Source organism: Schistocerca nitens, chromosome 1 (genome assembly GCF_023898315.1).
Source record: "Schistocerca nitens isolate TAMUIC-IGC-003100 chromosome 1, iqSchNite1.1, whole genome shotgun sequence".
In the NCBI taxonomy this organism is placed as follows: domain Eukaryota; kingdom Metazoa; phylum Arthropoda; class Insecta; order Orthoptera; family Acrididae; genus Schistocerca; species Schistocerca nitens.
The window spans coordinates 1,298,632,698-1,298,650,279 of NC_064614.1; the positions used below are offsets into that span (position 1 = coordinate 1,298,632,698).

The 17,582-nt window shown below is 39.5% G+C and overlaps 1 protein-coding gene across 1 annotated transcript in view; it reads left to right on the top strand.

Moving 5' to 3' along the window:
- Nucleotides 1-12,027, top strand: part of LOC126202228 (protein YIF1B) — a 77,632-nt gene extending 65,605 nt beyond the window's left edge. Inside the window, exons 6-7 of the mRNA XM_049936846.1 lie at nt 10,724-10,817; nt 10,908-12,027. Of these exons, the coding sequence (XP_049792803.1) occupies nt 10,724-10,817; nt 10,908-11,087 (274 nt within the window). The 3' untranslated portion in view covers nt 11,088-12,027. The remainder of the gene's footprint in view (nt 1-10,723; nt 10,818-10,907) is intronic.
- The last annotated feature ends 5,555 nt before the right edge of the window (nt 12,028-17,582 follow it).

Below are 17,582 nucleotides of genomic sequence, written 5' to 3' on the forward strand. Positions count from 1 at the left end.
GAAAAAATGTTCAAAACATGACAGTATTATAGTAGTTCATTGTTCAATAAAAATGCAGTCCTGCCATGTGTGCCATTAACGTAACCTTGACACTAATGAGTTAATTACATAAGACATCAGATGCAGCATGGAAATCAGAAACATTACTGCAACAGTTAAATTTCCATAAAAGAAGACAACTACTAGTGAGCAAGTCATTTAGCACAGAAAAAAACTGTCAAAAACTTTACTTTTAAGTGTGGTCTTACATAGCTGTAAAAGCTGGACACTGTTGAAGATAGACAGAAGTAATCAGAAACAGTAACTTTGAAAAGGCTAATGATAAGCAGCTGGACAAAAAGAAAATCCAATGAATATATTCTGGAAGAGATTAGCAGCTATCCAAGAAAGTAAAACAAAATGTTTTGAAGCTTTTTAGACGTCCTAAGTTTTTAGCAGACAATGGAAGGGAAAATTTTGGGATTGAAAACAAAGAGGAAATCAAGAAATAAAATCGTGGAAGATATATTTGAGGTAACAAAGTGTCAGAATTATCAAGAAATGAAGAGGACAGCATAAAATAAACAGTGCAGCAGTGACAAGGCATGGCCATTAGAAGACGGTGATGATGAACATAGGCAGCCAACAGTGAATACCTTCTATCAGAGGCTTACTGTGATACGATGGGAATTATGATTTGCTTGCCTCACAAAGTACATGTTTTAATATGAATGGGGAACATGAGGCAATGTCAAAATGAATAACACTACTTCATTACTATAAAATGGCATCTAATGAGAGGCAGCAACATTTTAACATTAGTGTGATTTTTAGTGTCTACTCAACAAGAGTTGATGAACTAAATCAGTCCAATCCATCTCTCATAACTCTTTCAATGGCTAGCAGCATCTCTGATTTACAGTACTCTCTCTCTCTCTCTCTCTCTCTCTCTCTCTCTCTCTCTCCCTCCCTCCCTCTCCCTCTCCCTCTCCCTCTCCCTCTCCCTCCCTCCTTCTCTCCCCCCCCTCTCTCCCCCCCCTCTCTCCCCCCTCCCTCCATCCCCCTCATCTCCCCATTTCCATCATATTTCTTACACAAATCTAGTTGCATTACTGTAAGAGCAAGACAAAGTCTGCACATGTTCATTTTATTGGTGTCTCAGTTTCGAGTATTTCAATGGTGTTGCTTAATGTAATACTTAATTAAGGAAGAGGAATCATGTTACACACCTTCAGCATTGGTTGCCATGTAATACTGTAGTCTCTCAACATATAAAGAAAACTGTATTTTCATTATTTTTATGTCATACATATTGCAATGCATGATTGTTTAGTTTGTATCTCAAAATTTCTCCATATTACATTCAGCCCAAAAGTATTCTTTGTGTACTTGGTTAGGGCAAGAGAAATGCTGTGATTTGTTTGAAGTATGCTTAATTTCTTCAGATGTCTGTCATTTGGGAGTTACATTACTTTCTATAATTTTCTGATACATAAAGTGATGTACATATTTTCTTCACCCACCATTTATATGACCTGTGCTAATCTTTTTGCAAATGCCTGTAACAGTGCCATCTGTCACATGTTATGGATGTCCACATCGTGATTGTCTCGAGTTTTATATCTGCTTTTTGCAGAAATGGGTCACTGTAAGAAGTACTACAATGAATGACACAAACTTTATTTTGATAAGTTTATTTGTTGTAAAATCTTTGAAATTCCAGTATCAGCTGTTAACATTTCGTTCCCCCATTTATCTCTCTCCTAATGCAGAGTTGAGATTCGCCTTTTTTCCCTCCATAAATTTTTACTTTGTTCTCCTGTTGATGAAACAGTTGCTAGACATTTCTGATAGCTCAAAATGTAGTAGCAGGGTGTCTACAACCCGGGACAAGTGGGGATCCGGGAAAAACCCAGGAATTTTTTTGAATTCCGGTAATTTTTCATTGTTTTTGTTCTCAGTTAAATTTTTGTAATTTTGACTGGTAGGAACCAATACTCTAACAAAGGATATTACTGTATCCTGCTACTGCAGAATAATACTGCAACAATAAAACATGAACGAGAGAAAAAACGAAAATAAAACTTAAATGCAAAGGAAATGCGCCATATACAACAACAAAACACAGTGCTCATACAGGCGTCTGCCAACAGCAAAATGTTTCAAAAGCTTTAGGAGGACTATGCAATGCTTCGTAACAACAAATTGCCTCCGATGAGCATGACATCACAACTGTTAACAATAGATTTGTTTTAGCAATTACAAGTGGAATCATGCACATGCGCAGTTCAGTAGTATCTTCTTCTGCTTCTGGCTACAGAAACATGGCTGTTGGCTGTGTAAGCACTCGCAGTGGGAGGGGGGGCGGGGGCAAGGGGGTGGTACTGGCAGATTCATGCATGCACAACAGCCCTGGATCTAGGAGTTGAGGGGGGAGGGTGGGCAAATTAATATTCTTGAGGAAAAAAACCTTGTTTCACAAAGCGCCTAGCATCCAACGCACGTTGGTCTATCGATTGTTCATATGACTTTGAAACGTGTCCCTGTCGGTTTCTGCATAGTGTATGTCATGTCTCTGTCAGTGGAATCCTGGTCACATCTAGAAATAAACTTTACTGCAGACAAAAGTGGTTATACGAGCTGAGCAGAGTATAGCTGAACAAAAGAAAGCCAACCACTGTCTGATTATGTGGTTGATTGGATTTGCGAATGATGAGCGTTGTTATGATTATCAGCAAAATCCATCAATTCAAACTACCAGAGTGCGAATAAAAGACTAACAGGAATAACAGAAAGATTACGTATTATCTTCTCGGTGTATCCAAGAAAATGAAATTTTGTCAGAAAATTTTTGGCTAGTAAGGGCCAGTTGTACGGTCCCCGGCTGGCAGCTGCCTTAAGGTCTATTCTGGAAGTAGCATGGAAAATGCATTGTACGAACACGTAACAATGCCTAACCGGAGAATGAAAGCGGGATAACTAAACCGGTGATTCTGGAGGGGTTAGCGAAGTTAATCGGTGAATATGTTTTGGCAATGGCAGGAATAGATACAGAATTAGTGATGACAACATTGTTTGTTAGAATGAGGAAGGAGAAGAAACTGGGACACCACTTAAATTATGGAAGAATATGATGATTCCAAATTTATATAAAAATTTCGCACTACTACTTTTCGATCTCATGCTTGACAAACTGGAGCGTATGAATGAAGTGTAAAACTATTTGTTAACGTAAAGCTTTTTGCTTGTAGTATGCCTAATAGGCATTTGATATTGGTACTTTGTGAATTATATTCTGCTGTGCTATAAAAATGACCATTTGTGCCAAAACAGTCTCGTTTATTTGGCGTGTGTTACAATTGCTGCAGTATTAGAAAGGCCTATTTTGCTTTATCTAGCAGACAGTGACAAAATACATGTAATCAGGTCGAGAAACCACACCAGTCTTGGGTCCTATTTGTATTAACAGCTTTTTTCAGTATTAGACAACGACATTTCGATTTTTCATGCAGCAAAGTGTTTGACGAACTTTGATGAGGTTACAGATTCTTTCGCAGAAAGGAAAGCACGCCATGTAAAGCTATAGCAAGATTAGAGAGAAAAAGAATCTAGGAGCTAAGGTTTGAAGAAATGTGTACTGTCTTGCTTGTCTCTTGTCTTTACTGGTTTTATGTATCCTATACTTAATTTTATGTCACACAAAGCAGCAAGTTGTTAGCTAATAGGAAATAAAGAGTGCAAATTTTCTGAAGAGTTAAAAAGAAAGAGGGATGGATGTCAAACCAGCTGACTGGAAGCAGGAGAGGCAATATACACTCCTGGAAATGGAAAAAAGAACACATTGACACTGGTGTGTCAGACCCACCATACTTGCTCCGGACACTGCGAGAGGGCTGTACAAGCAATGATCACACGCACTGCACAGCGGACACCCCAGGAACCGCGGTGTTGGCCGTCGAATGGCGCTAGCTGCGCAGCATTTGTGCACCGCTGCCGTCAGTGTCAGCCAGTTTGCCGTGGCATACGGAGCTCCATCGCAGCCTTTAACACTGGTAGCATGCCGCGACAGCGTGGACGTGAACCGTATGTGCAGTTGACGGACATTGAGCGAGGGCGTATAGTGGGCATGCGGGAGGCCGGGTGGACGTACCGTCGAATTGCTCAACACGTGGGGCGTGAGGTCTCCACAGTACATCGATGTTGTCGCCAGTGGTCGGCGGAAGGTGCACGTGCCCGTCGACCTGGGACCGGACCGCAGCGACGCACGGATGCACGCCAAGACCGTAGGATCCTACGCAGTGCCGTAGGGGACCGCACCGCCACTTCCCAGCAAATTAGGGACACTGTTGCTCCTGGGGTATCGGCGAGGACCATTCGCAACCGTCTCCATGAAGCTGGGCTACGGTCCCGCACACCGTTAGGCCGTCGTCCGCTCACGCCCCAACATCGTGCAGCCCGCCTCCAGTGGTGTCGCGACAGGCGTGAATGGAGGGACGAATGGAGACGTGTCGTCTTCAGCGATGAGAGTCGCTTCTGCCTTGGTGCCAATGATGGTCGTATGCGTGTTTGGCGCCGTGCAGGTGAGCGCCACAATCAGGACTGCATACGACCGAGGCACACAGGGCCAACACCCGGCATCATGGTGTGGGGAGCGATCTCCTACACTGGCCGTACACCACTGGTGATCGTTGAGGGGACACTGAATAGTGCACGGTACATCCAAACCGTCATCGAACCCATCGTTCTACCATTCCTAGACTGGCAAGGGAACTTGCTGTTCCAACAGGACAATGCACGTCCGCATGTATCCCGTGCCACCCAACGTGCTCTAGAAGGTGTAAGTCAACTACCCTGGCCAGCAAGATCTCCGGATCTGTCCCCCATTGAGCATGTTTGGGACTGGATGAAGCGTCGTCTCACGCGGTCTGCACGTCCGGCACGAACGCTGGTCCAACTGAGGCGCCAGGTGGAAATGGCATGGCAAGCCGTTCCACAGGACTACATCCAGCATCTCTACGATCGTCTCCATGGGAGAATAGCAGCCTGCATTGCTGCGAAAGGTGGATATACACTGTACTAGTGCCGACATTGTGTATGCTCTGTTGCCTGTGTCTATGTGCCTGTGGTTCTGTCAGTGTGATCATGTGATGTATCTGACCCCAGGAATGTGTCAATAAAGTTTCCCCTTCCTGGGACAATGAATTCACGGTGTTCTTATTTCAATTTCCAGGAGTGTAGGACATTTTAATTTCCACTGTCCTGAATGTAGTTTGATGGCATCCATTACAAAATATACACGTTTCATTTCCACAGAGCGAAATACAATTACATGTGATAGAAGAATGCTGTGTGAAGAGGTGTGGCAGTTCACTTTGGCACACTTAAGATCAAATAATATGTCTTACAATTCTTCGGACACATGTTTCTCAGACTCTTCAGAAAGATGTGAACTACAAAATGAACATATTTTTGAAAGTTCGATTTTTTTAAATTTTTTATGTCCTATCTCAAACGCTCGAGGGACGCCTTTATCTACTATTGCCCCGGTTCGGAAATATCGTAGATACGGGGCTGAAGCGCAGAGCAGTCTGAGTTATAATAGGGGAGCGGGTAGTCTCCATGTGACCCGTGTTTACATTTTAGTGATTTTGCTGTTTCCTCTTTGTCTACTGCACTCACGTCAAATGAAAACAAAATTGATTTCTGTGGCCGGGAGCTATCGTGTGAAATAAAATACATTCACATAATTACGGAAGGCTAAAATACGTTATTAATTCAGATTTTATTTTATTTCCACCTTTTGACAGTCAAGCATTAATTGCCATGCAGAACAATGAAGTTATTTTTATCGGTTTGCTGAAGAAATTTTCTTTTATCAATATTTTCCACTGAGGCAGTCAATATATTTGAAACGAAGTGTTTAATTCATCTACATCTACATGACTACTCTGCAATTCACATTTAAGTGCTTGGCAGAGGGTTCGTCGAACCACAATCATACTATCTCTCTACCATTCCACTCCCGAACAGCGCGCGGGAAAAACGAAACCTAAACCTTTCTGTTCGAGCCCTGATTTCTCTTATTTTATTTTGATGATCATTCCTACCTATGTAGGTTGGGGTCAACAAAATATTTTCGCATTCGGAAGAGAAAGTTGGTGACTGAAATTTCGTAAATAGATCTCGCCGCGACGAAAAATGTCTTTGCTGTAATGACTTCCATCTCAATTCGCGTATCATATCTGCCACACTCTCTCCCCTACTACATGATAATACAAAACAAGCTGCCCTTTTTTGCACCCTTTCAATGTTCTCCGTCAGTCCCACCTGGTAAGGATCCCACACCACGCAGCAATATTCTAACAGAGGACGAACGAGTGTAGTGTAAGCTGTCTCTTTAGTGGACTTGTTGCATCTTCTAAGTGTCCTGTCAATGAAATGCAACCTTTGGCTCGCCTTTCCCACGATATTATCTATGTGGTCTTTCCAACTGAAGTTGTTCGTAATTTTAACACCCAGGTACTTAGTTGAATTGACAGCCTTGAGAACTGTACTATTTATCGAGTAATCGAATTCCAACGGATTTCTTTTGGAACTCTTGTGGCTCACCTCACACTTTTCGTTATTTAGCGTCAACTGCCACCTGCCACACCATACAGCAATCTTCTCTAAATCGCTTTACAACTGATACTGGTCTTCGGATGACCTTACTAGACGGTAAATTACAGCATCATCTGCGAACAACCTGAGAGAACTGCTCAGATTGTCACCCAGGCCATTTATATAGATCAGGAACAGCAGAGGTCCCAGTCCCAGGACGCTTCCCTGGGGAACACCTGATATCACATCAGTTTTACTCTATGATTTGCCGTCTATTACTACGAACTGTGACCTTCCTGACAGGAAATCACAAATCCAGTCGCACAACTGAGACGATACCCCATAGGCCCGCAGCTTGATTAGAAGTCGCTTGTGAGGAACGGTGTCAAAGGCTTTCCGGAAATCTAGAAATACGGAATCAACTTGAGATCTCCTGTCGATAGCGGCCATTACTTCGTGCGAATAAAGTGCTAGATGCGTTGCACAAGAACGATGTTTTCTGAAACCATGCTGATTACGTATCAATAGATCGTTCCCTTCGAGGTGATTCATAATGTTTGAATACAGTATATGCTCCAAAACCCTACTGCAAACCAACGTCAATGATTTAGGTCTGTAGTTCGATGGATTACTCCTACTACCCTTCTTAAACACTGGTGCGACCTGTGCAATTTTCCAATCTGCAGGTACAGATCTATCAGTGAGCGAGCGGTTGTATATGATTGCTAAGTACGGAGTTATTGTATCAGCGTAATCTGAAAGGAACCTAATCGGTATACAATCTGGACCTGAAGACTTGCCCGTATCAAACGATTTGAGTTGCTTCACAACCTCTAAGGTATCTACCTCTAAGAAACTCATGCTAGCAGCTGTTCGTGTTTCAAATTGTGGAATATTCCATTCGTCTTCCCTGGTGAAGGAATTTCGGAAAACTGCGTTAAATAACTCCGCTTTAGCAGCACAGTCGTCGGTAACAGTACCATCGGCACTGCGCAGCGGAGGTATTGACTGCGTCTTGCCGCTTGTGTACTTTACATACGACCAGAATTTCTTCGAATTTTCTACCAAATTTCGAGACAATGTTTCGTTGTGGAACCTATTGAAGGCATCTCGCATTAACAGTGATGTTGCTATTGGCTCACTACACCATGTGTCCGAAAGCTCTGAATATCTGCTGTCATCAGCTGGCAAGATTACGTGACATGAGCTGTGACTGGTTTACAAATACACATCGCAATCTCGATTTCAATGCTTCGGAAAGTAACATGCGGTGTTTGGTGGAATTCGAATTTGTTGTTGTTGTTGTGGTCTTCAGTCCTGAGACTGGTTTGATGCAGCTCTCCATGCAACTCTATCCTGTGCAAGCTTCTTCATCTCCCAGTACCTACTGCAGCCTACATCCTTCTGAATCTGCTTAGTGTATTCATCTCTTGGTCTCCCTCTACGATTTTTACCCTCCATGATACCCTCCAATACTAAATTGGTGATCCCTTGATGCCTCAGAACATGTCCTACCAACAGATCCCTTCTCGTCAAGTTACAAGCTACACTCCATAGAAATACTTTCAGAAACGACTTCCTGACTCTTAAATCTATACTCGATGTTAACAAATTTCTCTTCTTCAGAAACGCTTTCCTTGCCATTGCCCGTCTACATTTTATATCCTCTCTACTTCGACCATCATCAGTTATTTTGCTCCCCAAATAGCAAAACTCCTTTACTACTTTTAGTGTCTCATTTCCTAATCTAATTCCCTCAGCATCACCCGTCTTAATTCAACTACATTCCATTATCCTCGTTTTGCTTTTGTTGATGTTAATCGTATATCCTCCTTTCAAGACACTGTCCATTCCGTCCAACTGCTCTTCTGAGTCCTTTGCTGTCTCTGACAAAATTACAATGTCATCGGCAAACCTCAAAGTTTTTATTTCGTCTCCATGGATTTTAATACCTGCTCCGAATTTTTCTTTTGTTTCCTTTACTGCTTGCTCAATATACAGACTGAATAACATCGGGGAGAGGCTACAACCCTGTCTCACTCCCTTCCCAACCACTGCTTCCCTTTCATGCCCCTCGACTCTTATAACTGCCATCTGGTTTCTGTACAAATTGTAAAGAGCCTTTTGTTCCCTGTATTTACTCCTGCCACCCTTAGAATTTGAAAGAGAGTATTCCAGTCAACATTGTCCAAATCATTCTCTAAGTCTACAAATGCTAGCAACGTAGGTTGGTCTTTCCTTAATCTATAAGTCGTAGGGTCAGTATTGCCTCACGTGTTCCAATATTTCTACGGAATCCAAACTGATCTTCCCCGAGTTCAGCTTCTACCAGTTTTTCCATTCGTCTGTAAAGAATTCGCGTTAGTATTTTGCAGCCGTGACTTATTAAGCTGATAGTTCGGTAATTTTCACATCTGTCAACACCTGCTTTCTTTGGGATTGGAATTATTATATTCTTCTTGAAGTCTGAGGGTATTTCGCCTGTCTCATACATCTTGCTCACCAGATGGTAGAGTTTTGTCAGGACCAGCTCTCCCAAGGCTGTCAGAACTTCTAATGGAATGTTGTCTACTCCCGGGGACTTGTTTCGACTTAGGTCTTCAGTGCTCTGTCAAACTCTTCATGCAGTATCATATCTCCCATGTCATCTTCATCTACATCCTCTTCCATTTCCATAATATTGTCCTCAAGTACATCACCCTTGTATAGACTCTCTATATACTCCTTCCACCTTTCTGCTTCCCCTTCTTTGCTTAGAAATTGGTTTCCATCTGAGCTCTTGATATTCATACAAGTGGTTCTCTTTTCTCCAAAGGTCTCTTTAATTTTCCTGTAGGCAGTATCTATCTTACCCCTAGGAGACAATCCTCTACATCCTTACATTTGTCCTCCAGCCATCCCTGCTCAGCCACTTTTCACTTCCTGTCAATATCATTTTTGAGACGTTTGTATTCCTTTTTGCCTGCTTCATTTACTGCATTTTTATATTTTCTCCTTTCCTCAATTAAATTCAATATTTCTTTTGTTACCCAAGGTTTTCTACTAGCCCTCGTCTTTTTACCTACTTGATCCTCTGCTGCCTTCACTATTTCATCCCTCAAAGCTACCCATTCTTCTTCTACTACATTTCGTTCCCCCATTCCTGTCAATCGTTCCCTTATGCTCTCTCTGAAACTCCCTACAACCTCTAGTTCTTTCAGTTTATCCAGGTCACATCTCCTTAAATACCCACCTTTTTGCAGTTTCTTCAGTTTCAATCTGCAGTTCATAACCAATAGATTGTGGTCAGAATCCAAATCTGCCCCTGGAAATGTCTTACAATTTAAAACCTGGTTCCTAAATCTCTGTCTTACCATTATATAATCTATCTGATAGCTTTTAGTATCTCCAGGATTCTTCCAGGTATACAACCTTCTTTTATGATTCTTGAACCAAGTGTTAACTATGATTAAGTTATGCTCTGTGCAAAATTCTACAAGGCGGCTTCCTCTTTCATTTCTTCCCCCCAATCCATATTCACCTACTATGTTTCCTTCTCTCCCTTTTCCTACTGACGAATTCCAGTCACCCATGACTATTAAATTTTCGTCTCCCTTCACTATCTGAATAATTTCTTTTATCTCATCATACATTTCATCAATTTCTTCGTTATCTGCAGAACTAGTTGGCATATAAACTTGTACTACTGTAGTAAGTACTGAAGGCAAAGGAAGAGGGGTGAAAAAAAAGGACTGGCAAGATTCCCATTCAACCCTTCTGCCAGAAGAATGAGCAACTGACTCCAGAAGCTTACAAATTCATTAACCTTCATGTACATTTTCTCCTGCCACCACTTGATGAATATTTTTTTTTATTTTTCCAGCTATATTATACTAGGTGTTAAGTATTTTAGCATCACACTGAGAAAACTGAATCTTAAGGAGTATTTGTAAATGTTTAACTTAATATTTTAATTGTTAATTTGATATTCTAATAAACAAGCACAATGAAGGAATAGGAGATGAATGCTATCAGTGTAACCAAACTGTTCAGTAACATTTTCTTTTACCCTTATCACTACCTGTTTCTTAGCTGTTACATGTAAAATTACTTGTGAAATACTGTAACACACCATTCCTTACATGTTTCTTTCCTTGCATTTCAGGATGATTTTTGCAATGCTCCTCAGTTTGGTATTTCAGAAAACTGGTTATTATGCTGGACTGCTATATTTTGGCTTATCATTGGCATTTTTCTTGGTAAGTTCTCAGGAATGTAGTGATTGGTAAAAAATGTAGTAGTTTAGCTTTTTTATTCTTGGGATCTAAAACTTTTTTTTTTTTTTTTAGGTCCGTACTTTAAAGGTTCAAGTGCTACCTGAAGTAAGTGGACCTCAGCATGATCCATACAGGACCACAACAGGAAACAAACGAAGAATATATTTTTTGTTATTTATGGCTGGTATTCAGCCTGTATTAATGTGGTGGCTTTCTCATCATCTTGTTGCACCGCCTGCTCCAAAACTGTAACACCCATCTTTTTGATCAGAAACAGCACTTCCAAATATTGTGTTTCTTGATAAATAACTATGGCAGCAGGGGAAGGAAACATATTTATTATGTGATGGCAAAGGAAGTGGGAAAAAATGAGTTGAATGTGTGGCTGTGATACTGATAACAGAGTTGTGAGAAGCAGCAGCTTGTGCAGTTCACTGTTAATGAGCAACTTGTGTTTCCTGTAAAATGTGCGCAAGTTGACATTCGTTAAATTTTGCTACAGTATATTACTAAGTTTCTGAATACAGTGATAAAAGAGAGTTAATATTCAGATGAAACAAACAAAATAACTAAAAGGGTGCTCAAAGAAAATATTATTTATGAATTGGAGAATACTGTCCTTGGTATCTTTCTCTTGTGTATAGGAGCACCATTTGGATTTTCTAGAGACAATGTACATCTGACAGCTTTTATTTCGTCTAATCTAGTGTTTATAAAATTTCTCATTATGTGCTGAAAGCAGCCCAATTCACAGCAGTAAATAACTGAATAAAATGTACTTAGCCCTAAAAATGCATGTCAGAGTACCTATTTTTGAATACAGTTTTTATGTAACTAAGGACACTTGAGCTAAATACACGTATATGTGTTACTGCAAAGCAATAACTTATTATGATTGTCTTGTTAACAGGGGGCAGATAATTTGAGGATAAAACATTTTTTGAGAAAGATTCATTATGCAACACAGTTTAAGTGACTAATTTTAACAGTGTCTGCAGTTGCTATTAGCTAAAATTTTGTACTTGTTAGGTCAGTTATGTGAAAAATTATTTTTGTATACCATTTTAGTGTGGTTACTTACAAACATAATGAGAAAGAACACTTCTTGTCCAACAATTATGTTTATCTGTGTTCAGTTTCAATAAAAGCAAGTACATTTTCCATTTTGAATAAAAACTAAAGATACAAACCAGTATTTTTATCATTTTGTTACAAATTATCTTCTAAATATGGTTTGACATTATGCATACATTTACATCTGTCTTTGTAGCAGAACTCTCATACTCGACTGCTTCTTGCTCCAATGTTAGTTTGTTCAGACACCAGTGATGCGGTAAGTTTTAATCTGTGGCATTTAGTCACATACGTAAACAAAATAGTAGCATTACACTTACTACACCTCGTGAGCAGTGAAAGTGGCAGCTGGAGAACCAAGTATGGACGATTATCACCATTCCCTCCTCCTTTTTCCACCTTTTTTTTTTTTTTATGCTTTCAGGTCAGTTACATTCTTGCTCAAGTCCACGGTCATTAGAAACTCCTTGAGGGAAATACATCTGCTTCAGCTACAATCAATCTTTGTGATTAAACAGTTCTATACAGAAGTAGCAACCAAAGCTATTGTTAAATCATTAAATTTTTAATTTATTTCTTCTTATTTTGCAAGATCTACATCTACATTTATACTCCGCAAGTCACCCAACGGTGTGTGGTGGAGGGCACTTTACGTGCCACTGTCATTACCTCCCTTTTCTGTTCCAGTCGTGTATGGTTCGCGGGAAGAACGACTGTCTGAAAGCCTCCGTGTGCGCTCGAATCTCTCTAATTTTACATTCGTGATCTCCTCGGGAGGTATAAGTAGGGGGAAGCAATATATTTGATAACTCATCCAGAAACGCACCCTCTCGAAACCTGGCGAGCAAGCTACACCGCGATGCAGAGCGCCTCTCTCGCAGAGTCTGCCACTTGAGTTTGCTAAACATCTCCGTAACGCTATCACGTGTACCAAATAACCCTGTGACGAAACGCGCCGCTCTTCTTTGGATCTTCTCTATCTCCTCCGTCAACCCAATCTGCTATGGATCCCACACTGATGAGCAATACTCAAGTATAGGTCGAACGAGTGTTTTGTAAGCCACCTCCTTTGTTGATGGACTACATTTTCTAAGGACTGTCCCAATGAATTTCAACCTGGTACCCGCCTTACCAACAATTAATTTTATATGATCATTCCACTTCAAATCGTTCCGCACGCATACTCCCAGATATTTTACAGAAGTAACTGCTACCAGTGTTTGTTCTGCTATCATATAATCATACAGTAAAGGATCCTTCTTTCTATGTATTCGCAATACATTACATTTGTCTAAGTTAAGGGTCAGTTGCTACTCCCTGCACCAAGTGTCTATCCGCTGCAGATCTTCCTGCATTTCGCTACAATTTTCTAATGCTGCAGCTTCTCTGTATACTACAGCATCATCTGCAAAAAGCCGCATGGAACTTCTGACACCATCTACTAGGTCATTTATATATATTGTGAAAAGCAGTGGTCCCATAACACTCCCCCTGTGGCACGCCAGACGTTACTTTAATGTCTGTAGACGTCTCTCCATTGATAACAACATGCTGTGTTCTGTGTGCTAAAAACATCATATATCCTACAATGCACATTGTCATAAATGTTAAAGAGTATGTACTCATATGGGGGGTTAGTGACTTGTAATAAACTGTATACATAATTTCAAACCTCTTTATAAAAGACTTTCTCACTGACAACCCCCGTAAAATGATGAAAGGAAAAAGTTTATGGCGGAGAGCTGCATCAAACCAGTCTCTGGACTGAAGACCACCACAACAACAACAACAACAACAACAACAACAACATAATTTTCCCTGTACGTGCAGTAAAACTGCCGCATGAAGCATGATGTTTTAATTTATTACTTCTTTACTAGTAACTGTATTTGTGACACATTTTTGCAGTCAGTATTCAGATATGCCACTGAATGTACTAACAAAATTGTCATTGTACGACAGTTGAGGATATGTGATGTCAAACACTGAGATGTGCTGCATCATGTATGACCTTTAACTTTATTACTTCTTTGATGATAACTATATTCACATGTTTCACAGAGAGTATCTGCATGATTGAATGTACCTACAAAAATATATCTTTGTGTGACACATAGTTCAGGAGGTATGACGTCAAATATTGAAATGTGTGAAAAACTGTCACATCCTGCGTGGTGTTTTGATTTACTGCTTCTTTACTATCAAATTTATTCACAACACATTTTGCCAACAGTAGCTACATATACCACTGGATTTATGTCCAAAGTTACGTCATTGTACGACTCATAGTTCAGGAGATGCGACATCATAAACATTGTGCTGTGAGAAAATGAAACTGCAGGGCGAAATTCACTAGAGATACAGGCAAAATATGTGTACAGAGTACACGTTAAATTTGTCATGCATATGCGGCCATAGGTGTGGGTAAAAAGCTAATCGTAAATCACTGGAATGATTTCGACCAGATTTGGTATACACATTAGTTGCGACCTGGAAAGAAATACTGCCTCATGTGGGAGGAGGGGGGAGGGGAGTGATCATGTGGAAAGAGGAGGAGGAACAGTGAGAGTGGAGGGGAGGAGATGGACAGGAAGAGAGGAATAGGAAATTGACTTTATGGCGTGGGGTGGGGGGGTGGGGGGGAGATGGACTAATAGAAGACTGGAGTAAATACATTCACGGGCATTTTTTAGACGTAACTGTTAAATTGTGAGGCACAACTAGTATCAGAATATATTACTGCACAACTGTTGACAGGTAAAGCAATTTCAGCTTTATTAATGCATTCATTAGTTTTCCTTCACTGTTTTAACTTTGGTCTAAAGCACGAAATACGGGTTCTATTTCTTTTGTTGGGGACTTGAGTGAGGGAGGCATGCCAGCAGTAGCTATGCAAATCCAACACAGTATTGCTACATAATCATCATCAGATATCTGTTTTACAACCATATACTTGTGATGCTGCTTGAACATCATCACAAGTAAAAATTACATCATGACTGCCACAGGTGTTTACAGCCATTGGTCGATATAAAAGCTTCTCATTGGTACTCTCAATAGGGAACTAGGGATGACAGTTATTGCTGAAACAACCCCTTTTGAGTACCAATTTAACCTGACTGTTAAACCAGATTATAAAGCTTTCTGAAATAACCCGTTTGTGATTTTTTAATCCTGTTATTTCCTGTAATAAACATAAAAATAGAACAAAGATTGAAAAATTTGAACACTTTGTTTCAAGAGGCATAAAATGAAAATATTAAGTTAATAGGCAAGTAAAAGAAAACTTGTCCAGCCACCATTCGTTGCTTTTCTCAAAAGTGATAAGTGGTTGAATTCTACAAAAAAATGCCAGTGTTCTCCTATTGATTGTAATCTTTTGAAACTCACTCAAAAATCATATTATAATTGGGGTTCATATCACTATTTGGGCATTACGAATAGTCATTGCTGAAGGTTCTGTTTTTCAGGTTAATTCATCCATTTTCAAGGACTACAAGCAGATAGAGACAAATTATGTAGACACAGGCGACAGATCGGCTACTTTCTACTTTAAATGTACACTGTGAATGAACTCTTTAAGTTTCAATTTATTATAATTTCCTTCCTCTTTTATTATTTCGTAGAAATACAGACAAACCTTTACTCTTTTAAAGCAAATGAAGCATCGTACTTCATTTCTATGTCACTTCATAAAAATATTTCCAGACTAGGATTGGTGCCATTCTGCAATATAACGGATGGCTGGCAACAACAGAGAGAGACTACCATACAGATTAGATAGGGGGAAAGTTTTGCACATGGCACATATAGGCATACCTTAAGCCACAGCACATGGCAACTGGGAAATTATTGTTTCAGCAGTGCTGTACCAATTCTTATGCCATGTGTTAGTTGCTCATTTCTGTCTGCATTGTTATTACATTTGATTGCTTTTACTATTTTCTATAATAATGCAATGTTTCAAACCAATGCAAATTTTATGAATAAAAATTACCCTTTTTCTAAAAAAGATTTGCTTAAAAACGAAAAATTTCAACATTGCTACTATGACTAATTGATATTTCAGTTTTTTTTTTTTTACTTTGTTATTAGTAAAAAATTAAAATTACATGTTGTAACTGAGACCAAACAAAACCAGTTACCGTATTCAGAACTAAAATAACGGGTTTGTGTTTAAACCAGTCTGTTTTTCCCATCCCTAAAGAGAACACAGTTTGTGGAAGAGCTGATTTTTTCCTTTCCTGCCACAGTTTCAGCTGTCCTACAGTATAGCTGAAATTCCGCATCATAACTCAGAGTAAAATTCCAGCAATTTAGCTCAGGAGATTAAAACTAAGCTATGTCGAAGAGCAAATAGTCTTCATGATGTTAAAGTTGATCATTTGGTTTCCAAATGTACTAATCATCACTGTTATTACACTACACTTGGTAGTGAATGTATCTCTTGTTTACATTGTTCATATGCACGTCTGATACTGATTGAAGCAGTCAAAGAAGACAATACAAACCATCTCCTTTTGAACATGCTTTTACAGTGTGGGAGCAAACGTAACCTAATGTATTAGTCACCTGTTACTGTGCACAATGAATAAATGAATACGTGGATGAGCAAAGATGTACCCAAAACTGCCTAGAATAGTGCTGCCTCGGATGGAGCTTGGGTAGTGTGCACTTCTCCTACTGGAGTGTGCTATACCTTTCCTTCCTAGTTCACTAATGCCTGTAGTATCTCCCACTAAGTTTTTTTTTCTGCATTTTGTGAATTTTTTCATTACAACTGTTTTGCTCTCTTCTCTTTCTAAGCAACCAAACTGAAGTGAAAAACATACAGCTGTGAAGTTTTCTTGCTTGGGGAAAACACCACACTTTTTGATGCTGGATACAGCTTACAAAGATGACACTTTGGGAGATTCTAGGGTATGCATGGTTTTCTCATTTAAAAACATACTGATTGGCAACTGCCTGAACAGTTGAAAATGTTGAACAGAAACTTTAAATTTGTGCTGGAAGTTGAGCAACGTACCACTGAACATATGTGAAATTAACAGGAGTATCTTGTAGCTCAGTTCAATTGTAACAAGATTTGGGAATGCCAAATTGATGCCTCATGTTCTGATGGACCACCAAAAAGTGGAAATATGCCATGTTTTGAAGTAACAGCTACAGACTAATGTAATTGACCATCGGAAATAAGGTTTATCTAAAGTGAAAAGTAGGATACCCGTAGTAAAGAACTGAAGTAATTTCATGACTGTATTATGTTGCCAGAAAAGTGCTTAATTTATTAATTTAATTATGAATATGTCCTTTTTTAATAAATAATGAACTTGTTTAAGATGTTGATGCTATATATATATATATATATATATATATATATATATATATATATATATATATATATATATATATATATATATATATATATATATATATATATATATATATATATATATATATCTTTGGAGTGTACAAGGTCAGTAGACCAAAGAAACTAAGAAGTGGGAATATCTGCAACTTCCGGACACATGTTGGCTTGCCTGCCACTTTTTTTCAGTCTTGGAGGAAGACAGTCGTCCAGTGATGTATAACGGAGTCAGATAATCAATGATGATAGTAAAAATGTTAAGAAGTGCAAACTTACATTGCAAGTAGTGTTGTTCGGAAAAAAAA